This window comes from Leptonychotes weddellii, chromosome 4, assembly GCF_054177405.1.
Source record: "Leptonychotes weddellii isolate Sample4059 chromosome 4, ASM5417740v2, whole genome shotgun sequence".
In the NCBI taxonomy this organism is placed as follows: Eukaryota; Metazoa; Chordata; class Mammalia; order Carnivora; family Phocidae; genus Leptonychotes; species Leptonychotes weddellii.
The window spans coordinates 19569507-19596646 of record NC_138372.1 but is presented as its reverse complement, the minus strand read 5'-3'; the positions used below and the strand labels follow the sequence as shown (position 1 = coordinate 19596646).

Below are 27140 nucleotides of genomic sequence, written 5' to 3'. Positions count from 1 at the left end.
GTGGTAGTGAATAGCAATTGGGGCAAACAGGCTAACCAAAAAAGTTTAAAAGGAAAAGCTGGGGAATAGATGTCCATAGGGGATTTGTAAAGCTTTGATATATTCCTGGGACTCTGGAAGGCTGTTGCACATATGTTGAGCAGTCAGCATGTTTAGGAAGGACCTGAGAAAGCCCTAAGCTCTCAGTTCTGGTTCATCTTGAGGCTCTGTGCCTACAGATAGTAAGGCTAAGGCAAAATTGAAAACTGACTGGCTGAGTGCTAAAGGTGTGCCATAATATATATAGAAAGCCCATCAGTAAGGACTGGGAGATTTATTGGTTCCAGGGGACTAGAGAAATCTCTGTCTAATCATTAGCTGACCATTAAACTAACAGCAGAGACTCAGTGGCCACATATAACAAAAAGTCCAGATTCTGTAGAATTAGTTTCTGTATTTCCTTGTCCTATTTTATATTTCTTACTGCTGCTTGAATAATAATTTACTTTTTATCTGTCTCTTCCTTGCAATTAGAATATAAATGTACTAAGAGCAGGGACTCTGTGCACAGTGCTTTATTTCCAGTGCCTAGAACAATGCCTAGTACATAAAATATTTCTTTTTTTCTTTTTTTAAGTAAGCTCTGTGCCCATCATGGGGCATGATCCCAAGATCAAGAGTTGCATGCTCCACTAATTGAGCCAGCCAGGTGCCCCTTAAATATTTCTTGAAATGATGAGTAAACGGATGACTCTGGTATCAGTCCTTGATGTACTTTCTGTCTTCTAAAAGTTTGTTGAGTCTTTTGCCCCTTGAAGTCACTGTTTCTACTTTCTTTATTTTATTTTGAAGTTTTATTTATTGAAATAATCTCTACGTAAGAGAGATTAAGTGGGGCTCAAACTCATGACCCCATGTGGGGCTCAAACTCACAACCTTGTGATTAAGAGCCACATGTTCTTCCAACTGAACCAGTCAGGCACCCCACTGTTTTTATTTTCTTTGTTGTTGTGTATTTTATCTGTTTCATTCCTTTGCTGTTATTTTTATGGGTGGATCTCTGGAGAGAGAGGATATAAATGGGTATGCTTAGTCAGCTCTCATGAGCCAGAATGTTCTGATTACTGATTTTGATCAATAGGAAGTTCACTGAGAGTAAACTGATTTGGATGAAGTTTGGGAGGTTTTATGGTAGAATTCATTCTAAAGAAGGGAATGAAAGAACTACACACATGCATTATGGTGTGAAACCTTATGCAAATAACCTCGACAATCTGCATGAAATAGATATTTTAGAAAATGTTGCCAAATTTGACCCCAGAAGAAAGAAATTCAGGAGATCAATAGTAAAGGGAATCAAAGTTATCAAAGGACTGCTCCATAAAAACTGTTGGACCTAGATGTTTTCGTAGGTATGTTATTTCAAATAGCCAAGGAATAGATAACTCTGTTCCAGAGCATGGATAAAGAAGGAAAATTTATAGTTCTTTTAAGGAAGCCAATGAAAGGGGCGCCTGGGTGGCTCAGTCGTTAAGCGTCTGCCTTCGGCTCAGGTCATGATCCCAGGGTCCTGAGATCGAGCCCCGCATTGGGCTCCCTGCTCAGCTGGGAGCCTGCTTCTCCCTCTCCCACTCCCCCACTTGTGTTCCCTCTCTAGCTGTCTCTCTCGCCCTCTGTCAAATAAATAAATAAATCTTAAAAGAAAAAAAAAAGGAAGCCAATGAAATGTTGATTCTAGAACTTCATGAACACCACAAAATAGGACACTATGGAAGAATCTTACAAGTATCAATGTAAAAATCTTTAAAAAATTCAGTACTAGAAAATAGAATTCAACAGTATGTTAAAATAATACTCTATAATCCAAGGGTTTGACTTTTTTTTTTTTTAAGATTTTATTTATTTGAGACAGAGATCGTAAGAGAGAGCATGAGCGGGGAGGAGAGGGAGAAGCAGGCTCCCCACTGAGCAGGGAGCCTAATGTGGGGCTTAATCCCAGGACCCTGGGAACATGACCTGAGCCGAAGGCAGCCGCTTAACTGACTAAGCCACCCAGGTGCCCCGCCAAGGGCTTGATTTCTGAAATAAATGCGTATATGGCTCAATATTAGAACATCTATTAACATGTTTTAATAGGTGAGAGAAAAACCATATGGTCATCATTTTGGATGCCAAAAAAGCATTTGACCATATTAATATCCGTTCCTGATAAATGTTCTCCATTTAATTAAAATTGATGAATTCCTATTTAACATGATTAAGGAAAAACTTATTTCAAACCAAGATCAGTGTCACACTTAGTAGTGGTATGGTAGAAGTATTCTCATTAATGTTAAAGACAGGAAAAGGATGCCCAACATTTAGTACTGTTACTTTATATTATAGTAGAGGTATAGGGGAGTCTGGGTGGCTCAGTCGGTTAAGCTTCTGCCTTTGGCTCAGGTCATGATCCTGGGTCTTGGGATCTGGGATCAAGCCCTGCATTGGGCTCCATGCTCCATGGGGAGCCTGCTTCTCCCTCTGCCTGCCGCTCCCCCTGCTTGTGCTCACTCTCTCTGTCAAATAAATAAAATCTTTAAAAAATATATAGTAGAGGTATAAACCAATAGGCAAGAAGATGATATAAAGAGGTTAATATTGGGAAAGAGGAAGGAAACAACTTTTATGCAGCAGGGGAAAATATATACCTGACACTCAACAATCAACTGTCTTACTGTTTTCATTGCTAGAAAGAATGAGACTTTGGTAAAGTGGCAGTTTACAAAAGTACCAATACCAATAGCTTTCCTATATATACAAAGTAACTTTTTTGGAAAATATAATGAAAAATATAACAAGCAAAAAGATAAAATAGGAACATAAATAAATGGAGAGGGTCTACTAAGAGATATTTTTAAAAAGGAATAACTGGAAATACATATTGTGCTTTTATTTAGGAGAGCTTAATATTGTAAACTTACATTTTCCCCTAAATTAATTTATATATTTAATGCAATTTAAATTAAAATATCATTGGTTTTTGAAAACGTGACAACACTGCTCTGGAGTTCATTTGGAAAGCATAAAATCTGAGAATGGAGAATGAAGAAGAGAGATTAGCCTTTCTAAGTATTAAAACATGAGATTACTGAAAGAAAAAAAAGAAAGCCTCTACAACATGTTATGAAATTATAATAATGCAAGTTAAATTCTGAGGAAGTAGCAAATTGATCAGCAAAACTAAATAGTTTATATACAGAAATTTAGTTTATTATAAAATTGGCATTTCAGATAATTGTAGAAAAAGGCAAGATTTAGTACGTGTTGTTGGGGCAACTGGCTAAGCATTTGGTAGATGAAACAAATAATAACACCTAATGCTTAACAATTATTATGCATCAGTGTTATTATCATAAGCTCTTCACATTTATTAACACATTTTTTTTAAAGATTTTATTTATTTATTTGAGACAGAGAGAATGAGAGACAGAGAGCATGAGAGGGAGGAGGGTCAGAGGGAGAAGCAGACTCCCTGCCGAGCAGGGAGCCCGATGCGGGACTCGATCCCGGGACTCCAGGATCATGACCTGAGGCGAAGGCAGTCGCTTAACCAACTGAGCCACCCAGGCGCCCCATTTATTAACACATTTAATCCTCCCAACAACCTTGTGAGACAGATACTATTATTGTCTCCCCGTTTTACAGTTTAGGAGATTGATGCATAGAATCACACAGCAATTAAGTGGCAGAAGGTAGGATTTGAATCTAGGCAGTCTGATTCCATGATCTGTTCTCTTTTTTTTTTAAGATTGTATTTATTTATTTGAGAGAAAGAGAGTGTGCAGAAGCAGTGGGGAGGGGTAGAGGAGAGGGAGAAGCAAGCTCCCTGCAAGCAGGGTCCTCCATCCCAGGACCCTGGGATCATGCATGATCTGAGCCGAAGGCAGAAGCTTAACCGACTGAGCCACCCAGGTGCCCCCCGATGATCTGTTCTCTTAATCACTATGCTATTATTGCCTCTCTAAGCATATATGTAAATGTAAATAATAAAGCCATAAAAGTGTATTTATAAGTTGGACTTGGGGAAGGCTAAATAGGTCTTAAAACCTAGAAACCTCAAAGGGAAAATATTGGCAAGTTTTATTTCTTAAAAATTATGGCTTATATTTTGCAAAATATGCCATAAGTAGAGTTGAAAGATAAATGACAAGGTGAAAGAAAATGTATAAGTAAGAAAACTAATTTCCAGAATTTACAGTGACCTCATACCAAATATTAAGAAAATGATCGACAATTCCATAAAAATTGGGCAAAAGATATGAGTAGGCAGATTTACCAGAAAAAATGTCAAACATCTCGAAAAAATTTGTTTTCACTTACAATTAGAGATATAAATCATGCAATTTGAGTCATGTTTTACCTGTTGAATTAGGCAAAAATTTTAAAAGATTGACGGTACTTGGTGCTGGTTAAGGCACAGGGAAGTGGGTATTAATGATTGCAATCTTTTGGGTAGATTGTCAGGGTTGTTTCAGTCTGGCAGATGTTAGGGTTCATGAGAGAAGCAGAACTACTTAGGAGAAAAAAATATGTATATACACACATATATATACATGTGTGTGTAAGGGCTAAAAGTACTTAACCTTGTGGGTAAAGAAGGCATTTTTCAGGTATCCTAAAAGGAATATAGTACAGAGGGTGCAGTCAGCATCATAATGCAGAAAATACAAGTAAGATGTGGACTGACTATCCCAAATAAAAGGCTTTGGTACGGAGAAGGAAACCATCAACAAAACAAAAAGGCAACCTACTGAATGGGAGCAGATATTTGCAAATGATACTTTTGATAAGAGGTTAATATTCAAAATATATAATATATAAAGAACTTTAAACTCAACACTAAATAAACAATCATCTGATCTAAAAATGGGCAGAAGCCTGAATAGACATTTTTCCAAAGAACACGCCGAATAACAAATGTTGGCGAGGATGTGGAGAAAAAGAAACCCTCGTGCACAGTTGGTGGGAATGCAAATTGGTACAGTCACAGTATGGAGCTCCTCAAAAAATAAAAATAGAATTACCATGTGATTCAGTAATTCCACTACTGAGTAGTTACCCAAAAGAAAATGAAAACACTAATTATTCAGAAAGATATATATGCACCCCTATGTTTATTGCTATTTACAATAGCCAAGCTCTGGAAGCAACCCAAGTGTCCATTCATAGATGAGTAAGTAAAGATGTGGTACATGTGTACACACACACACACACACACACACACACACAGGAATACTATTCAGCCATTAAAAAAAAAAAGATCTTGCCATTTGCACCAATATGGGTGGACCTTGAGGGTATAATAGTAAGTGAAGTAAGTCAGCCAGAGAAAGACAAATACCATATGATTTCACTCATATGTGGAATTTAAGAAACAAAACAAATGAACAAAGAAAAAAAAGAGAACTCTTAAATACAGAGAATAAACTGGTGATTGCCAGAGGGGAGGTGGGTGAGGGATGGTGAAATAAAGGGGATTGAGACTTATCCTGGTAAGCACTGAGTAATGTATAGAATTGTTGAATCACTGTATTGTATACCTGAAACTAATACAACAATGTATGTTAATTATACTTCAATTTAAAAAAGGAAGAAAAATATAAACAGCTTACTCTGTAGGACATACACACACACATGTGGACTGAGAAAAGACCATTAGTGAAAAATTAACTCTAATTTCCATAGAAAACATTTTACAGTGGTATAAACCCAGAATACAAATTAAAAGATTGGAGTTTTAAATTTTGATGAAGTCAGATTTCTTCTTCTTCTTCTTTTTTTCTTTTGTGGATTTGTAGTGGTTTCATACCTAAGAAATCCACTGGACTGTGAATAGCCTTTGGAAACGGTCCTACTTTATTTATTCTTCCACTCTCAGGGCATAGCAAGACACTTATGAATGCAAAGGGGACTAACATTTTTGGGGTACCTGTATTTGTGTTAGGCACATGAATTGTACTAAACTCTTTTTCTAAGTATTCATTGGATTTTAAAATGAATCTATATTTATAAGAGAAATAAGACTGACCTGCCCCAGGTCAAAGGTTAACAGAGCTAAACCCTTTGACTCTGAATTCCATCTCTTTCCCTTGTATTAATTTGCCTCATTAAATTAAGCAAGCATTTGGAATGATTGATTTTGTAAAAACTTGGTCACAAACTTCTTAGAAACATGTGTCTTAAAGCAAGCTTGCTTAAGTTTTTGCACCCTTTTTGGTATTATACCTATAAGCCCCTTAAATATTTTTTTAAAGAAAACAGTGCTGTACAATGTTAATATCCATAATGACACTCCAGGAGATGATGAAATGATGTGGACTTTTATGTGACTTTTCTCTTCTAAGACTTCCAACTAAAGAATTCTCTTTGGGATTTTTTTTTCTCTTTGTTTTTGTCAGACACATGTTTTCATGGTATCATTGGGTTTACAGAGTATTTTGCTGTGGAGTAATTCTTTTGGCTTGATAAATGTATATGTGTTTTGCAGAAATCTTTGGTTCATTGCCTGCCTCTTAAGTACCCCCTACTTTGTGTTTTTGTCTTTGAGTAAATAATCAGTTTCTTTTTTTTTTTTTTAAGATTTTATTTACTTATTTGACAGAGAGAGTGCTTGAGAGCACAAGCAGGGGGAGGGGGAGAGGGAGAGGGAGAAGCAGGTTCTGCACTGAGCAGGAAGCCCAAAGCAGGACCCTGGGATCATGACCCGAGCTGAAGGGAGATGCTTAACCGACTGAGCCACTCAGATGCCCCAAATACCAGTTTCTATTTTAGGTGTTAATTGCTTCTGAATGATTATATTATAGATCTACCTTTAATGGTTTAGCATAGGGGTAGAATTCTTCCACCACTCCAGTTTAGTTAGGGAAGGAGCGTCTGTTTGGAGGTAGTCACATTTAAAATGAAAAATTTAGGGGCGCCTGGGTGTTTCAGTTGTTAAGCGTCTGCGTTCAGCTCAGGTCATGATCCCAGGGTTCTGGGATGAAGCCCCACCCACTCAGGCTCTGTGCTCAGCGGGAAGCCTGCTTCTCCCTCTCCCACTCCCCCTGCTTGTGTTCCCTTTCTCGCTGTGCCTGTCTCTGTCAAATAAATAAGTAAAATCTTTAAAAAATAAAAAAATTAAATTAAAAATTTATACAGTTTGACCTTATTTAAGTCATCTATGTAATGGAAAACTCTTCTGTTAAGATGATATCAAGTAGGGTGCCTGGGTGGCTCAGTTGGTTAAACGACTGCCTTCAGCTCAGGTCATGATCCTGCAGTCCGGGGATCGAGTCCCGCATCAGGCTCCCTGCTCAGCAGGGAATCTGCTTCTCCCTCTGACCCTCCCCCCTCTCATGCTCTCTCTCTGTCTCATTCTTTCTCTCTCAAATAAATAAATAAAATCTTTAAAAAAAAAAAGATGATATCAAGTAATACTGCCATTTCATGTACTCATGAGCTGTTGATTCAACTATGTTTATAATTTTATTAACCAACATTTCAATCTCTGTACTCATAAACTGTTGATCCAACTATGTTTATAATTTCAATTGCATATATTACAGTTACAGAATTTTATTCAACTTCATATATAATTTTTTCTAAACATGTAAACAGGTCCTATTATAATTGTTTGAGGTATAATTCACATATAATAAAGTCATCGTATTAAGTGTACAATTCTATGAGTTTTAAAATACAATCATGTAACAACCAATATAATCAAGATAGAGAACAGTTCCATCATCCCAACAAAGTTCCCTGGTAACCCTGTGTAGCCAGTCCCTTCCCCCATCCCTAGCACCTGGCAACCACTGATCTTTTCTGTCTTTATATAAAAAATGTCATATGAATGGAATTATACAATATGTAGACTCTTGAGCTTTGCTTCTTCCAGTTAGTGTAATGGAGATTCATCTAAGTTGTTCCATGAATTGCTGCATAATATTCCATCCTATAAATGTACAATAGTTTATTCATTCACCAGTTTAAAAGACATTTAAGTTGTTTCTAGTTTTCATTGTATATGTGAACAAAGCCACTATATGCATTCATGTACAGGTTTTTGTGTGAACATAAGTTTTCATTTAGATGGATAGTTCAGAATGGGATTGCTGGGTCATATGGTTAGTGTATGTTTAGCTTTATAAGAAACTACCAAACTTTTCCACAGTCTCTGTATTGTACCTTTTTGAATTCATACTAGCAGTGCATGAGCATTGTAGTTGCTTTACATCCTTGTCAGCACTTGATATGGCCAGTTTTCCCTTGTTTATTTCAGCCATGCTAGTGTGTAATGATACCCCTTTTTTAAAAGATAAGCTTTTTATTTTGGAATAATTATTTTGGTATAATTTTAATTTTGGAATAATATAATAATCGAGGCTTGAAAACAACATTAATCTCATTGTATATTTGCATCAGAGCTCTTGGGTAACCAGGTGCATTGTCAATGAGCAGTAATATTTTGAAAGGAATCTTTTTTTCTGTGCAGTAGGTCTCAGGAGTGGGCTTAAAATATTGAGAAAACCGGGGCGCCTTGGTGGCTCAATCGGTTGAGCGTCCGACTGTTGATTGCGGCTCAGGTCGATCTCAGGATCATGAAATCAAGCCCGGACTCTGCTCCACGTTTAGCATGGAGTCTGCTTGTCCCTCTCCCTCTGCCCCCTCACTCCAGTCACGCACACATGTTCACACACTCTCTCTAAAATAAATAGAATCTTTAAAAAAAAAATTAGAAAACCACATCGTAAATTGATGTGCTGTCATCCAGGATTTGTTGTTACATTTACAGAGCGCAGGCAGACTAGATTTAGCATAATTCTTAAGGGCCCTAGGATTTTTGAAATGGTAATGAGCATTGGCTTCAATTTAAAGTCACCAGCTACATTAGCCCCTAACAAGAGAGTCAGCCTGTCCTTTGACTTTGAGGCCAGGTGTTGATTTCTTCTCTCCAGCTATGAAAGTCCTGGATGGCATCTTCCAATTTAAGGCTGTTTCATCTACATTGAAAATCTGTTGTTTAGGGTCACCACCTTCATCAATTATCTTAGCTAGATCTTCTGGATAACTTGCTGCAGCTTCTACATCAGCACTTGCTGCTTCACTATGCATTTTTATGAAATGGAGATGGCTTCTTTCCTTAAATCTCATGAACCAACCTCAGCTTACTTCACATTTTTCTTCTGCAGCTTCCTCCCCTCACTTACCCTTCACAGAATTGAAGAGAGTTCGTTCGGGCCTTGCTCTGGATTAGGCTTTGGCTTAAGGGAATGTTGTGGCTGGTTTGATCTTCTATCTAGACCACTCATACTCCCCATATTAGCAATGAGGCCATTTTACTTTCTTTCTTTCTTTTTTTTTTAAGGTTTTTTTATTTTATTTGAGGGAGAGAGCACAAGCAGGGTAAGGGGCAGAGGGAGGAGCAGGCTCCCCACTGAGCAAGATGCTTGGCTCGATCCCGGAACTCCAGGATAATGATCTGAGCTGAAGGCAGACACTTAACCAACTGAGTCACCCAGGTGCCCCTGCTGTTTTGCTTTCTTATCACTCATGTGTTCACTGGAGTACACTTAATTTCCTTCAAGAACTTTTCCTTTGCATTCACAACTTGACTCTTTGGCACAAGAGGCCTAGCTTTCAGTCTACCTTGGCTTTTGATATGCTTTCCTCACTAAGTTCAGTCATTTCTAGCTTTTGATTTAAAGTGAGAGGTACGCAAAAAAAAGGATGAGATGTTGACATTTGTGACAACATGGATGGTCCTAGAGGGTGTTATGCTAAGTGAAATAAGTCAAACTGAGAAAGACAAAGAGCGTATGATTTTACTCATATGTGGAATCTAAAAAACAAAACAAACAAACAACAAGAAGGAAAATCAGACTTATAAATACAGAGAACAAAGTGATGGTTGCCAGAGGGAAGGATAAAATGGGTGAAGGGGAGTGGGAGATACAGGCTTCCAGTTGCAGAAAGAGTAAGTCATGGGAATAAAAGGCACAGCATAGGGAGTATAGTTAATGATATTGTAACAGCCTTGTGTAGTGACAGATGGTAGTTACACTTGTGGTGAGCATAGCATGACTTATAGAGATCTTGAATCACTGTGTTGTATATCTGAAACTAATGTAACATTGTGTGCAAACTATACTCAAATAAAAAAAAATTTTTTTTTAAAGATTTTATTTATTTGACAGAGAAAGACACAGCGAGAGAAGGAACACAAGCAGGGGAAGTGGGAGAGGGAGAAGCAGGCTTCCCGCTGAACAGGGAGCCCAACGTGGGGCTCAATCCCAAGACCCTGGGATCATGACCTGAGCCGAAGGCAGACGCTTAACGACTGAGCCACCCAGGCGCCCCCAAATAAAAAAAATTTTCAAAAGAGAAAGAGGAGACCTGGTGAGAAGGCACCCTACTGAGTCCAGCTAATTCAATAAACAGGTCACACTGAAAAAATAAAGGGAGAGATGTGTGACTCTTCCTTTTACTTGAACGTTTAGAGACCATTGTAGGATTATTAATTGACCTAATTTCAATATTGTTGTGTCTCAGGGACTAGGGAGGCCGAGGAAAGGGCGAGAGATGTGGAAATGGCTGGTCAGTGGAGCAGTCAGAACACATACAACATTTATCGATTAGGTTCACCATCTTGTATGGGCACGGTTCATGGCGCCTCAGAACAATTACAGTAGTGACATCAGAAATCACTGATTGCAGATCACTACAACAAATATAATAATATTGAAAAAATTTAAAATATTGCCAGATTACCAAAATGTTGTATAGAGACACAAAGTGAGCAAATGCTGTTGGGAAAATGGTGCCAATAGACTTGCTCAACACAGGGTTGTCACAGACCTTCAATTTGTAAAAATCAGAGTATCTGGGAAGTGCAGTAAAGTGAAGTGCAACACAGCAAGTTATGCCCATACTTTATAGAAGAAAAGGAGGAAGTAGGGAGGGGCTGTTTTGAACAAAAGTCCATTGGAGGAAAGTGAGTTCTGGGTGGTGATGGTTTCTCGTTGACTGGGCTAGGAGGTTATCTTCTGTCTTACCGCTGGGGTAGTAAAGTAGGCTTCTTCCTGTTGGAAAATGCAAGGTATGCTTCTTCCTGTTGGGGTCTGCAATTGACAAGTTGGTAGGCTTGAGAGCACCCCCTTCAAGGCCTTCCATCTCCATTTCAAATGAGGTTTCCTTTATTCATTTTCACACTTAACAAGGATACTTGAGATGGCATTTTTGACCTACTCAGATAATCCAGGATGATTTCCTCATCTAAAAATCCTTAATTACATCTGCAAAGATTCTTTTTTTCCAAATAAGGTTACATTCGTTGGTTCTGGGGATTAAGGTGTCAACCTATCTTTTACCAGAAATCTATTTTCTATGTATATATGTGTTTGGGGAAGGGGATTCTCTCTCTCTTTCCCTCCCCCCGCCCTTTTTTTCTTTTTCTAACTTTAAACTTTAGTCTGTTAAGGGAGAGAAACCTGAGGGCTCCTAATTTCTATAGGAGTAGTACCTGTGCTATGATCCCTTGTTATGGATGTGATTTAAAATTTTTATTTATTTATTTATTTTTAAAGATTTTATTTATTTATTTGACAGAGAGAGACACAGTGAGAGAGGGAACACAAGCAGGGGGAGTGGGAGAGGGAGAAGCAGGCTCCCTGCAGGGCAGGGAGCCCAATGCGGGACTCGATCCCAGGACCCTGGGATCATGACCTGAGCTGAAGGCAGTCGCTTAACCAACTGAGCCACCCAGGCGCCCTAAAATTTTGATTTAAAGTATATCATCCTTGGGGCGCCTGGGTGGCTCAGTCGGTTAAGTGTCTGCCTTGGGCTCAGGTCATGATCCCAGCGCCCTGGGATCAAGCCCCGCATCAGCCTGCTTCTCCCTCTCCCTCTGCTTGCCTGTCTGCCTACTTGGGATCTTTCTCTCTCTCTGTCAAATAAATAAATAAAATCTTTAAAAAAAATTTTAAAGTATATCATCCTTGCTTTTACTTGAAGGGAACTTTTCAGTTAACCCAGACTTCAAAATGATATTCCTCAGGTCAGTTAACAAAACCTTGTAAAGAATTAAAGTTGTGACTTAGACATCCCTGGTTAGAAATGGGGAAAGTGAAGATTTGAATTTTTTGTGCCTCTAAATATATTGAAGTTTCTTAGTGAACTGGTTTTAAGTAAATATTTAGAGGAATCAAGAGCCTAGAAATTGTGCTTGATTGAATAAATATTTATTGAATGCCCACAATGTGCTGTCACATACTAAAAAGAAGAAAGTGGTCTCTGCCACTGTGGAGTTTAGGATCAAGATCCCATAGGAATCTTAGGACCAACCAAAGGAAAATTAGTAGTTGTTTTGTTTGGGGCAAATTATGCTCAGAGACAGAGATTGTCTTTGCCAATAATTTATTTAACACAGGTTCATGGGAATTATAATTTATAATATTAATATTTTACAAGCCAATAGCATAAAGGATAATGTCTTGTAATAAGCCAATAAAGAAAGAACATACTGCAAACTAATAATAAATTAATTATCCTACTGCTCCAGGCAAAGGGGAGATGAAAGAAATAAAGTCCAAATTTAGTTGAAGTGTACCTTTCTACAAGCTGGTCTTGGTAGAGTCAGTCATTCCAACTAAAAGCTGGGTATCAACTGCTGCCTCAGGTCCCTTGTGGCCCGGGCACATAGCTAGCTAGCAAAAGTAATACTGGTGTTGACAGCAAGGTGGGCTGCTCTGAATGTTGTTACTCCAGGAACCACTGCCTATGAGGAGCAGCCTCACCACGGCCACAACAGATGTGCCTTCTACTCCTGAGACTGCTGCGTTGTTTATTGCCACTGCTGACCACAGGTAGTCTGGCCTTAGCATGAGCAAGCTTCTCAAGATCTTCAGAGGGCTATGTAGATCAGCAAAGAATAGCCTTGCCCAGACTGAACACTGTCGAGTTGGTGGTCATACCTCTTGGTTTTTAAAGTTTAAAAGTCCATCACTTGATGGACACCACTGCTCTTACCATGATATAGTGACTTAACGGTCCTTTCCACTCCAGGTGCAAAAGTTCGATAAGAAAACCCTACTATCCAACTTCAAAACAGTTCCATCAAAACAAGCTATTCAAAATAAGTTCATACCACAACTTTGTCCAAAACAAGCTTTGGGAAAACGTGGATTTGAAATTATAACAAGTCAGTACACAACAAAGGTATAAACAGAATTGTTAACTGCCAGACTTATAGACCATAGTAGAGATCAGAAGAGTTTTGAAGATTTCTTAATTATTAATAAACAGGGAGCTCTTTCACTAACAACATTGAGGTTTTAATAGGTTAGGAGGTATTTTAATTTTCTAAAATCATGATGCTTATCTCTGAGTAGAAATAGTAAAAGAATTTATTTTCATATACCTTGTAATTAAAATCACCTGTTTCATTGACAGTAAATCAGTCTGTACATTGTAAATTAGAGACTTAAGGCTGTAAAAAGAAATTAAATTGTTATTTTTGCTAGACTGTACAAGAAGTTAAAAAGTAGCATAAAAAAAGAATCTTGTTTTATGATTTTGGGGAGGTCCTTAAGATGCCAGTTAACATATTGAAAAAGGTTTGAATTTATAAATTTAAAACATTTTAAAATTATGCTATTATACCATGAAGTCAAAGTAATGTAACAGAATAGTTAGAGATTTAATGTAGGAAAGGAATAAATAGCCTATGTTAATATTAGGAATGTAGTTTTTAAAAAGGGAGTCATATACTCAATTCTACATGAAAGGAAAAAAGCTTCAGATGAGGGAGTTCATAGTCTTGGGTTCTACTTCTGGTTCTGCTACTTAAGAGTCTTCATGAGGCAGTGCCTTCACCTCTGATTTTAGTTTACTCAACCCTGAAATAAAGATTACCTCTAAAATCTATATTCCTTGTAGCATTTAATGTTATGTATTTCTTGCATTCAGAGAGTGAACAATTTCTGTCCAATAGGATAAAATCAAATGTGAAACGTCTTCTGATATCAAATTATTTAACTAGTGGAAGTTCAGTGCTTTGGTACAGAACCATAAAATGAACCAACTCTAGGGTTGTGTGCAGGGTCTAACTTGGCTTCTTTCTTATGAAAGATAATGGAACAAAAAAATTTAATGAATCTTTCTGCGTATAGTACTGTCTTGAACTTCTTTAAGATTTGGGGTAAGGGAGGATCAATGCAATTTATTTTTTAAAGATTATTTTTAAAATTTATTTATTTGAGAGAGAGACAGAGAGAGCACAAGCAGGAGCAGAGGCAGAGGGAGAGGGGGAAGTGGACTCCCCGCTGAGCTAGGAGCCTGACTTGGAGCTCCATCCCAGGACCTGGAGATCATGACGCCAGCCGAGCCGCCGAAGGCAGATGCTCAACCATCTGAGCCACCCAGGTACCTCAGGATCAATGCAATTTAAATTGCTTTTCCCTCAAAGTTGACATTTTTTTTCTGAGGAAAAAGGGTGGGGCAAGAATGGAGGACTTGTGTCCAATTTTAGCTTAATGTCTTGAGGAACACTTTTTAAGGAGCATTTATAAAATGTGCATAGCGGCGCCTGGGTGGCTCAGTCGTTAAGCATCTGGCTTTGGCTCAGGTCATGATACCAGGGTCCTGGGATCGAGGTCTGCATTGTGCTTCTCCCTCTCCCACTTCCACTGCTTGTGTTCCTGCTCTCGGTATGTCTCTCTCTGTCAAATAAATAAATAAAACTTTAAAAAAATAAAATAAAATAAAATGTGCGTAGACATTTTACTATACAAACTTTAAGACATCTAACATTGTATCCCTTTGGGTCTGCTTTTGACTCTTAACAAATTATATTTAAGCTGTTATTCTATGATCAATGTAAAATCTTTTCTTTCACCTTTAAAATGAGCTTATTGAAATAGGTTACAGTTTCCATTTTAATATAGAATGTTTCATTAGTAAATTGCAGCATAGGTAAGCCTTTCTCCACATGTTGATTGTTTCTGAGTTTTCATTTCTCTGAACAAATTTATTCTTTTTTGAATTAGTTAGCTTTTTATCCCTCTTTAATTTGGGGGGAAAAATTAGAAAATTAATCAGGCCACGGGCAATTTTATGACTTGTTTTATATACTCTAACCAGAGAACAGTCTGACGATAACATATGATTTTACAGCTGTGCCCGAGTATTTATCTTCTTATTGCTCAGATAAACTCAGTTTTGTTGTTTAGATCTATTTTTGGTGTTTTCCTAGGTATGAAGTAGTATCTTAAAAATATTAAAATTTTTTCAGTTAGTAGTAAGAATCTTTTTTCCCAAGAGCTGATTTGATCTTGGTGGTTAATCTGTTTGTATCCTTTGATGAATGTGTATTTAGTTATGGTTTGCCACATAACAGATGATCTGTAATGTTGAATTGGGTGGGTTTATATTGCAGACATTAAGGTTTATCATCATTATTGCAGGTGTTGCTTCTATTTATTATATTCTTTTATTTAAATTTTTAAAAAAGATTTTATTTATTTGAGAGATAGAGCAAGAGAGAGCAAGAGAGCACAAGCACGGGGAGCAGCAGAGGGAGGGAGAGAAGCAGGCTCCCTGCTGGAGCAGGAAGCCCAATACGGGGCTCCATCCCAGGACCCTGGGATCATGACCTGAGCTGAAGGCAGATGCTTAACCAGCTGAGCCACCCAAGCGCCCCTATTTTTTAAATTTTTTAAAGAGATTTTATTTATTTGAGAGAGAGAGAGAGAGAGCGAGCACGAGAAGTAGAGGGAGAGGGAGAAGCACACTCCCCACTGAGCAGGGAGCCCGACACAGGGCTCGATTCCAGGACTCTGGGATCATGACCTGAGTTGAAGGCAGATGCTTAACCAACTGAGCCACCCAGGCGCCCCATGTTATATTCTTTTAATTTTAGATTTGTTATTCTTCATTGCATGAAAGTATATTTTATATAATCAGATCTGTTGATTTGTTGCTTATGCTTTCTTCTGTTGCACACAATTTTTATCTCTTTTCCACAGATGAGATAAATATGCTAATCTGCTTTCTCCAAAATTTCTTGAATGCTTTGTTCTTCGTTTATTTAGAATTAGTCATGTTTTTCTCCACATTGATATTGTTTTTCTGGCAATAAATATATATATACATATTTTTTTTTAAGATTTTTTTTTTTTTTTAGGGGCGCCTGGGTGGCTCAGTTGTTAAGCATCTGCCTTCGGATCCCCTCCTGGGATCAAGCCCCACATCAGGCTTCCTGCTTGCCAGGAAGCCTGCTTGTCCCTCTCCCACTTCCTCTGCTTGTGTTCCTGCTCTCGCTGTCTCTCTCTCTGTCAAATAAATAAAATCTTTAAAAAAAAAAAAGATTTTTTTTTTAAAAGTAATTTCTGTACCCAGTGTGGGGCTCGAGTTCACAACCCCAAGACCAAGAGTTGCATGCTCCACCAACTAAGCGAGCCAGGTGCCCTCTGGCAGTATTTTTTAAATATTGATTTTCTCTACTTAAAGCACTTTTGTTTGTTTTGTTTCAAGTTTTTATTTAAATTCTACTTTATAAGCACTTTTTAAATTTAATCATTGCTTTGGTATTTCTTGTTTTGTGGGTCTTTTTGTATTTTTTTATTTGGTAAATATACATAACAGAATTAACTATTTTAACCACTTTAAATATACCATTCAGTGGCATTAAGTACCTTCACAGTGTTGTGCAACCATCACCACCATCCTCTAGTCTCTTTATTTGATATATTTCTACCTTAACCTGAAACATTGTTTCTGTTATTCTCAGGCAAATTGTTTAAATCTCTGAGTCCCAGTTTGCCTTGTCCATAGTATGAGGATAACACTTGTGTCTTTGGATCGTTGTGGAGATAAAACTAGGTAGACAATAAATGTAAAAATATTTGATATATATGCTTGGTAAATGATTGCTCTCTCATCCTTCCCACTGTAATTGGTTTTAAAGGCTGTTGTAGGGTATATCTTCCTTAATTCGTAATTCTCCACTCTGCCAAGTTATTCATTATTATTTTTGCCTAATTTCCGTAAGACATTTGTAGATATTGGAATAAACCTTTGTTCACTTCTTGTTTGCAACTAATGCATAAATTCAGTAGATTATGAAACTCAAATTACTACGTGCCCGCTGACGCTGCTGATAAGCAATGTTCTGCAGGAAACCACAGAAATGTTTTTTTACATTTTGAAACCATTTTTCCTGACACCTTTTCTGATTTTGCATTATAAGGCCTCTTAATTTTTAAATTAGAGTTTATTTTTAAGAGAGATCTTTAGGTTTTATGTTTGGTACTTTGGGTGTTAGGGCACTAGTTTCTGAATTCATTTATGGATCTCCTTTAGAATAGATCAGTTATTGTTGAATAATAGTACATGAAGTAGTCATCTTAAAGCCATTAAAAGATGGTAGTTTGCTTATTGTTTTCATTCTTCAAGGCATACATATAATTATATTTGAGGATACCATGGTAGACATTTGCTAATTATGTACTTTTAAATCCTAAAGTAATCTACATGTTAATAATCTTAAGTGATGATATACCACTTTTTTGATACTTCTTTAGATTACTGTTGTTTATAACTATTATTGCTGAGATATATTTAATTTTGGGAAAGATGCTGTTAATTTTCCCCAGGGAAACTTCTGTAGCCTTTTATTTAGCGTGTTCTAAAAATATGTATATTTTTATAAAATATATATTTTTATAAAAAATATATATATATATGGCCTGGGAAGAAATATTAAGTAGACTTCTAAAATACAGTGTGGTCAGTGATTAAATTTATGAGCTACCTGTTTTCTCTTTAGAACTGTACCAAAGATATTCAGTTAATCTGTGCACACTTAGCCACATGCAAGTTCCCCTTCCAGGACCTATAATCAGAGTGTTGTGCTCTATTTACACACTTCTCTTGATGTTATAATTAAGAGTAGTGTATACTTTATTTTCATTGAAAGCAGTTTGATCTGTATTCTCTTCTTTATACGTGTGTGTGTGTAGAATATATATTTTTTTTTCCCCCTTCCTATACGTAAGAGCTATAATAACATTGCAGTTACCTAGGTTTTTGCTTGTAGCCATTTACAGTTACAGGGTGAATACTATGTTCAACTTGGTACAAAACAGAAATTAGGAGGTAGGAATCTAATTAGAATATTGAAGTAAAATATTTACTAATTATTTCCCTTCTAATATTTAACGATTAAAAAGAAAAATTATGGCTGCCATATTACAAAAGTATCCTACTTTATTTATGAACATGTGAAATCACAGTATTTAAAATTGTGTGACCTTTTCGAATCCAAACAAAATTCCTTATTTTTTCACTGTCAGCATTTGCAGATAGGGAAAATCTTCAGAAGTAATACTATTTCTGTTCTGAGTTTAGATTTGCCTAGATTTCTGTCCATAAAAGCAACTAGATACTGACAAACTCTCGTGATAAAAAAGGTGTATTTAGAAAGCAACAGTAAGAATTGAAACTAGAAAATTGTGAGAAGACATTATTATCCAAATGCTTAAAGGTACTTAAAAGATTAACTCACAGCATGTTTTGTAACTTCACTGGCTGTTTGACTAAGTTATAAGTAACTGTATTCATTTAAGTTGCATTAAGAATCCACTTTCCACTTCTATGTCAAGTCATTGTATTTTTGGATATTTTAGAAGATGAACTTCATTTAGTATACAATAATGTCAGGTTACATTAATGGTTTACAAAAACCCACAATTAGATTAAATTCTAGAACTAGTACATGGAATGAGAATACTAAGATTTGTGTAGTAATTCTGTACTTTTTAAGTTATCAAGTACTAGAGCACTGTGTCTGTGTTATACAGCACTTCCGTCTGGTTGCTAGTAAATGTGACTTGATTGTAAGCATGTGTCACTTACAGAAAATGGTGTGAGATCTTAATATTAAAGTTTTGGCACATTGAGAAGTTCTAGGAATGTGACAAATACTTGCATTCTTGTGTTTAGTAAGTCCTTATATTTCAGGTTATTCAAATTACAAATTATTGGAAGGAAGGAAAACTACTGTATTGATACAAAGTAGTGTACTTAGATGCATGTTCTGATGGAAATACATAATTTATAGTCATTAACATATTATATACACAAATGTACCAGAATGTATGTTTGCAACTTTATGCGTTTTACATGTTGCCAATAGAATCCCAGAAGATGTTGTAATAAATCATGTGCTTTCCTTGTAAGATTGCTTTTATTTTTTTTTTTTAAGATTTTATTTATTTGACAGAAAGCACAAATAGGCAGAGCAGTAGACAGAGGGAGAGGGAGAAGCAGGCTCCCCTCTGAGCAGAGAACCGATGCTGGCTCCATCCCAGGACCCTGGGATCATGACCCAAAACAAAGGCAGACACTTAACCGACTGAGCCACCCAGATGCCCCTCCCTGCTTTTGTTTTAAATGATCAAAATTATTGGTGATCATTGATCAGTTACTTGATTTTTAAAGTTTTTTCCTAACTATAGAAATTATGCTCCTTTTATTCCCCTAAACTGAAAAGCTGAGAAAATAAAGGTGATTTTTAAGATGGAAACAACAGGGCTTATTTTCAAAGAAGAAATAGAGGTAGAAAGAATGTCTTCTAATTTTTCCCTTAAAGTTTTCTTGCAACTTACCATAGAATTTGTCTTAAGAAAAATAGAAAATTCTTTCCTTTTCATTATAAAATCACTATTATATTGCCATATTTCTAAAATAAATTCAAGATTTTATTTTATTTTATTTTTAAAGATTTTATTTATTTGACAGCGAGAGACCTAGCGAGAGAGGGAACACAAGCAGGGGGAGTGGGAGAGGGAGAAGCAGGCTTCCGGCTGAGCAGGGAGCCCGATGTGGGGCTCCATCCCAGGATCCTGGGATCATGACCTGAGCCGAAGGCAGACGCTTAACGACTGAGCCACCCAGGCGCCCCCAAAATTCAAGATTTTAACATTTAGTTTTGTATGACTTGAGAATTTATTTCCCCACAATTAAGAGTAGTATTTTTTACCTTGTAAAACCCATGATCCCTTTTGATCAATAAAAAAAATGTTCTCCTTTAATGTTTATATTTTTTAAATTAGTTCTTGTGTTTAAAATTAAAGCACATGTTATTGAGTATCCTTTTTTTAAAACAATTTTTCTTACCTTCTTCTTGCCCAGAGGTAGATTTTATAATCCTTCCCCCATGAGAAGGAATATCCCTTCCCTCTCCCGTGCTGAGGATCTACTAATTAGAGATTGCAATTATTATGTATGGCCTTCAGTTAAATAAAACATGGAATATTACAACTTTTTGTTTAGGTGAGAGATGGTCTCACAAAAATCCAACAAATGAGGTGTTAAAGGCGTTACACTTCCCTCATGATTTGGCCCTATTTTCCTCCTTCTTTGGGGATGAAATTATATTTGTACATTTAGACAGTATTAAAAGCCTATAAAATAAAGACATTTCAATTTAAATCTAAGATAGATATAAGCTGGTAAAACATAAAAATGTTTCATCTTTCACAATTGTGAATCCGTTTCACGTCACATTGATTATGCTCTTCTGAGGAGAGCAAAACAAGTTCAGGCAAGATAGCTCCTGTGGGCTTTAGTTACTGCGCCCTGTAATTCTGCAGCACCAATTACCTGCGTCATGTAGTTGGAGAACTTGGCTTTTGAGGCTCAGGATGAGCTACACGTGAGTATTGATCACCAAGTGCTTCTGACCTTTAAACTTTTTTTCTTTTGACATCTAGGTCAGGGAAGGGAGTAAAGCCATGGTAGAGTTGGACAGGTTTGCATCTAATCCCATGTGTGTCCCCTCTCTTTCCCGTTCTGGAGTGTGGCTGTAAAATGAAGTGTGTGGTAGTGCATCGATATAGAGCAATAGAAGGGGAGGGGTGATATTGGCACAACTGAAGTTTTTCATTTCCCTTTCCATTTTTTTAATCTCTTTTCATTACTTCAGCAATAAGGTTCTATACTTGATTTAGCTTTATATGTTTAGTTACAGTAGTTGGTAGAAGTAAAGACAGGTATGACCTTCATTAAAATCGTAAGTGATCACATCTGTTTTGGAGAATTGTCCGTTTCATTTGTGTTAAATAGGGAATTTTTGTTTTTATAATGTATTTAGTTTACTAATATCTACCTGTCTCTTTCTTGCCAGCAGGCCACAGTAAGATGTTCATACCAATAAATGTGGGGCTTTGAGTCCTCTATTTTTCTTTTTTAGTTTGAAAACCAAGACAGGAAGAGCAGGATCTTAGAAGGTAAAGAGTTTGCTTAAAAATTGACTAGGTAGTGGGGCGCCTGGGTGGCTCAGTCGTTAAAGCATCTGCCTAAAGCATTTGGCTCAGGTCATGATCTCAGGGTCCTGGGATCAAGCCCTGCATCAGTCTCGCTGCTCAGTAGGGAGTCTGCTTCTCCTCCTCCCTCTGCTCCTCCCCCCATGTGTGCGCATTCTCTCTCTCTCTCTCAAATGAAAAAAAAAATTGACCAGGTAGTATGTTTAGTGGAGCTTGTTATTTCAGAATAAAATTGGGTCTTGGCTTTACATGATTTTTCCTTAATTTTAAAATTCAGATATTGCTTTACTTATTTATTTGCATTATTAAAATAAATCCAGAATTTTCCTTTAATTACATATATACAGATAGTTGTTTGTGAAAGTATTTAATTGATACTCCAGTTTGTCCCATTTAAAGTGATTCAGTGTGTCTGTGTTAACAGTTATGTAAATGTTCCACATTCAAGCAGGTTAGATGTTATCATAACTTACTTGCTAGGCTGGTTTTTATCATTTTTTAATGTAACAATAATCCTAAAATCATGTTTTAGTTATCTGCACATGGCTGTCATTATAAAATGTTTAGTGCATTAGGCACTATAGTAACCGTGTCTTAAGTGCAGCAGAAGGGGCTCCACGTGTTGGCTTTTGCGAGGTAGTATAAAGGTCGTTGTGTACACCTATCTTGACTTGGTGCAGCATGTCAATTTTGAAAAGCCACGTGCAGGTTTGAGATTTTGAGATTGGGACTCACGTAGAAAGCTTGGAGTAACAAAAAGTTAAAAAAAATTATTCTCTGATGGCCTCAATGATAATGCTTTAAGAGTTCATAAAGCTTTGAATCTCCACCTCCCCCCCCTTCCTTTTTAAACAGACAGTGAAGACTGCTGACGGACACTCGCAATCCAGCCACATAAACGTTAGGAAGGAATACTGGTCCTCATGGAAGAAGAGCAAGACTTACCAGAACAACCAGTAAGTGTCTCCTTTAACAATTTAAAGTTCTTTATAGAAAAGTTAATTGTAAAAGATTTTAAATATTACTCAGTTACACTACAGATTCCAAATTAGAATAAAAATAAGGAAAAGACTTCCTAATACTTTCCTTCTAAGAAAACAGTGTTCTTAAATTCACATTTTGTTAACTTAATTCTAGGGAGTCTGCTTAGAAAATTCAGTATTACAAAGTACGTATTGTATTTGGAAATGTCATTAAAAAAGAAAAAAACACCAATGGCTATTCTTACAGTTTTTAGAAAATAGAAGAGGACATCTGTTTACCAGTAAAACAGTATATACCATTTTGCCAGAAAACTTAGTTTTATCTTTACCTAAATTTCTCTGACTTAATTTTTTAAAAAAGTAATAGTTGACCACTACCTAATTGTTAAAAACAGATAAGATCCTAAAGTCTAGGTTAGATTCTTAATTTCTTTTAAATATTTAATATAAATAAATAAAATAATTCTAAATGTCCCCAGGTGATACAGATTTATTGCCTTTGCATGGCCTTTTGTTTGTTTTGCTCTTTCTGTATTTTGACTCTTAACATTTAAAAAAGGAAAGCAGGGGTTCCTGGCTGGCTCGGTCAGTAGAGCATCCGACTCTTGATCTCTGGTTTGTGAGTTCAAGCCCCACATTGGGCATGGCGCCTACTTAAAAAATAAATAAATAAAATAAAATAGGAAAGCAATAGTAATCATTCTTTCAAGATACTCTTATATTAAAGAATCTTTTCCTTTTGTGTTATTTCTTTTTCTGAAGTTAGATAAATTCTGAGGCAGTTTACTGTCCTGAATGAGCCTGTTGTGTTTCATATTAAGGGAGACTGTACAATGATATATATTTACCTTTATGAAAATCCAACTTAGAAAAACTTGAGTTTTTCAGGCAGATAATAGGGTATGTTTTTCATGTTCCAGATATATTCTTTACATCACAGAAGGATGGACACTGCTTGCATGAAGACCTTTAATACATTTTCAATATTTGTTTTTATGTTGAGAAGTACATACTAATAATTACTTTGCCATTATTCTTTTAGCCCTCTCACTTAAGGTAAGTATAAAACTAGAGGGGCACCTGGGTGGCTCAGTCCTTAAGCGTCTGCCTTCGGTTGAGGTCATGATCTCAGGGTCCTGGGATCGAGCCCTGCATCGGGCTCCCTGCTCGGCGAGAAGCCTGCTTCTCCCTCTCCCACTCCCCCTACTTGTGTTCCCTCTCTCTCTGTGTCTCTCTCTGTCAAATAAATAAATAAAGTCTTAAAAAAAAAAAAAACTAGAAAGACGTAAGCAATTGGTAAAATGACCTTGAAACATATGAAATGTCATCCCTTATCCATGATGGGGCAGCAATAATCAGGGAAATGGTAGAACTAAAAATCATCGCAGCGGTGTTCCTAGGATATGTACTAGCTGAATAGCTGAATTAGCGACATTAAATGTGCCAAAGAAAATTATGTCATTGAATTTTTAATGTAGCAAGACAAAGGTCTAGTCAGGAGGTCTAGTTTCAAGACTTACATGCTGATACACTATTGAAATGGGTATTGTTGTTAGTTACTCCTTATTTGTTGAATGTAATGAGAATTGTGAGGCTGACCTGCTGGTGAGTCATCTTTTCTGCTCTGCTTCATTCCCTTGCTGTTCTGTTCAATTTCTGTAACATGATGTGCAAAACCGGATTGTTACTTAAGAAGGTGAGAAATTAAAGCATTTTATTTATTTATTTTTACACTTGATTGAATTTTTTTTAAACTTTTTTTTATTTATTCATTTGAGACCGAAAGATACAGACCATGAGCAGGGGGAGGTGCAGAGGGAGAGGAAGAAGCAGGCTCTCCGCTGAGCAAGGAGCCCGATGCGGCACTCAATCCCAGGACCCTAGGATCATGACCTGAGCCAAAGGCAGAGGCTTAACCATCTGAGCCACCCAGGCACCCCGAAATTAAAGCATTTTAAAAACAAATTTTCTGCTGACTGTAAATGGTAATTGTCACAGGGTATCATTTACTTTGATTTGTGCCTAAGTCTTAATTTGTAAAGGTAACTGAGTGACAACATGGGGAGGTCAATGCCATTGAAAGAAAAGTTTAGTGTTACTCACAGTCCTTAGAAAAGGCATGACACACCACACAGAGCCATGGGGGAAGCACCAATGTCAGTTAGGAGGCAGAAAGGAGCGAGGGGAATGCAGAGGCCACAGCCTTTATTGGGGTTTCCACAGGCAAGGCAAGGTAAACAATTTAAGTTTAGTTTGTTTGAATAATTCCAAGGGCTTTTGGGGTATTGCGGCTCTCACTGGGTATCTGGTGTCTAGCTCTGGGTGGGGTGATTAGAGCAGGGGAAATATTGACTTGGTGTGTGAGTTGGATAAAGGAGATGCATCAGAGTATGGGCTCTAGATCACAAGGGAGATGTACATAGCTTTGGACCGTAGTTTGTCCCTATGATTAGTGGATGCCAAATAAACAAATACAGAATCTAAGAAAACACGGAATATTTATGAACTGTTAAAAATAATTAGAATAGGAAGAGTAAATATTGTACTTTGAGGAGAAAAGTCTTCACAGGCTGTAGTAGAGATCTAAAATTTGAGTAGAAAGAATGGTTCTATCCCAAATTGATGATAATAAATAAAACCAAGAGTTTTAACCCTACCGTTACCTGTATACATAGAGAGATGTTACTGGTGGGCATTATTACCTGGAGTTATGTTATTCTTATTATCTCTTCTTGTCTCTTTCCTACTGAATTATCCCTTTCATGTTTCTTTACTACTTAACTTGCTTCATCTTAAGCTTTGTTCAGGTCATTGTTCACAATGCAACATAAATCCTAGCTGGGGGTTCTCTCTTTCACTCTCCCTTATTGCCAATCAGTCTTCAATATTCTGCAATCAGAAATGATTCACTCTGTGGTCACCAGGTACCTTGAAATTACTCAGTCTCCTCCCCACCCCCCTCCTGCAGCCCAGTCTTCATCTTTTTCAGATACACTGAAGCAGTTGTATTATTGTCCAAACTGGACAATACTCTTGAAGAGTAAAAGGGAACACTAACCAGACTTGGTTTTGGGATAAGAGGTATAAACCAAGACTGTCCCTGGCAAGCTGGAAACACTTTAAAAACTCCTTTATGGCTGTCAGGGGTGCTTTCCGAATTCAAGTTTTTAAAGGATACACATCATAGGAAAAATTTTTAGAAGAATATACAGCAAACTTACTACTGATTATTTCATGGAGGTGATGGGTCAGAATAAGATCTTTTCTATTTTATACATACCTGAATGGGATTTTTTAAAATATGAGCATGGCTTTTGTGTTTAAATTTTTATTTTAAATTTTTATTTTTATTTTATCATTATTATTATTTTTAAAGATTTTATTTATTTATTCATTAGAGAGAGAGAGAGGCAGAGGCAGAGGGAGAAGCAGGCTCCCCGCGGAGCAGGGAGCCCAATGCGGGACTCGATCCCAGGACCCTGGGATCACGACCTGAGCTGAAGGCAGACGCTTAACCGACTGAGCCACCCAGGCGTCCCTATTTTATTATTTTTTAAAGATTTTATTTATTTATTTGAGAGAGAGACAGAGATAGTGAGAAAGAGCACGAGCAGGGAGGAGAGGGAGAAGCAGGCTCCCCGCTGAGCTGGGAACCTGACATGGGGCTCCATCCCAGAACCCTGGGATCATGACCTGAGCCGAAGGCAGATGCTTAACCGACTGAGCCACCCAGGCACCCTGTGTTTAAATTTTTAAAAGAAATTCCTAATACTGTAGACAACAGAGGTGGCAAATGCTTATAACCATAGTGTACTCCCTAGGCTATAAAACATAGAAAAGAGCGAAGCTTGGGAAACATTTTTGAGAACAATAAAAAGGATTTAAAAAATTGTGTTTGGAGCTTAGAGGGTAAGGAGAAGAAAGAGTGGGAACAGGTGGTGAAGAGAGAACATCTTGACTCAACCCCTGATGTTGTCTTCTCTATGAAGGAGGATAAACTGTAAAGGATAGCATACCTCAATTTTTAAAAATATTTTTTATTTCCATATGTATAAGCAAGGACCTAAGTTATTTCAAATGAGTTCTGTTCCTCCAGACTCACAGCAGTTTTATCCCATAAGCCTAAAACTTTCAGACATCAGTGCAAAGCCAGCATTGATCATCTGAAAAATCACAGAGTGATCCACAGAACATGGATATTCTGAATTCATGTACTGTGTTACTAGTATTCCCTTGCTCTGTTATGTTTAAAGCATTTTTTTTTTTTTTAGTAGAGGCACAAATAGAATCCTCATTCACGAATTTGTCAGTGGTTCTTCTTTTTGTGTTATCTTTAGTCATAACATGCCCATAAGATTATGTCATTTTTTTAAATAACAGGTTTGAGATATAATTCACATATTCATTTTAAAGTATGCAATTCAGTGGTTTTTAGTATATTCACAGTGTTTTTCAACTATCACCAGAATCAGTTTTAAAACATTTTCAGCATTCCAAAAAGGAAACTCCATTCCCATTAGCAGTCACCCCCCAAATCCCCCCATCCCCTGCAGCCCTAAGCAACTACTAATCTAATTTCTGTCTAAAAATTTACTGATTTATGGGCATTTCATGTAAATGGAATCACACAATTTGTGATTCTTTGTGACTGGCTTCCTCCACTTAGCATAATCTTGTCGCGGTTCATTTACATTATAATGTATCAGTACTTCATTCCCTTTCATTGCTGAATAATAATATATGGATTTTTTAATTTATCATTCATCATTAATTTGTCATTTTATCATTTTATTTATCCATTTATCTGTTCATTCATGAGCATTGGGGTTGTTTTCAC

At 36.9% G+C, this 27140-nt stretch overlaps 1 protein-coding gene across 6 annotated transcripts in view; it reads left to right on the top strand.

The window, feature by feature from the left end:
• The window catches only part of EYA3 (EYA transcriptional coactivator and phosphatase 3), a 107528-nt gene that overhangs the window by 15268 nt on the left and 65120 nt on the right, over positions 1-27140 (top strand). For 4 of the 6 annotated variants that reach the window (XM_081817871.1, XM_081817867.1, XM_081817868.1 and 1 more), the window contains exon 2: positions 22176-22276. In XM_081817871.1, coding sequence (XP_081673997.1) covers positions 22244-22276 — 33 coding nt within the window. In that variant the 5' untranslated portion in view covers positions 22176-22243. Of the gene's footprint in view, positions 1-21188; positions 21285-22175; positions 22277-27140 lie in introns of those variants that run through there. The other 2 variants (XM_081817870.1, XM_081817872.1) reach the window with 2 other exon arrangements.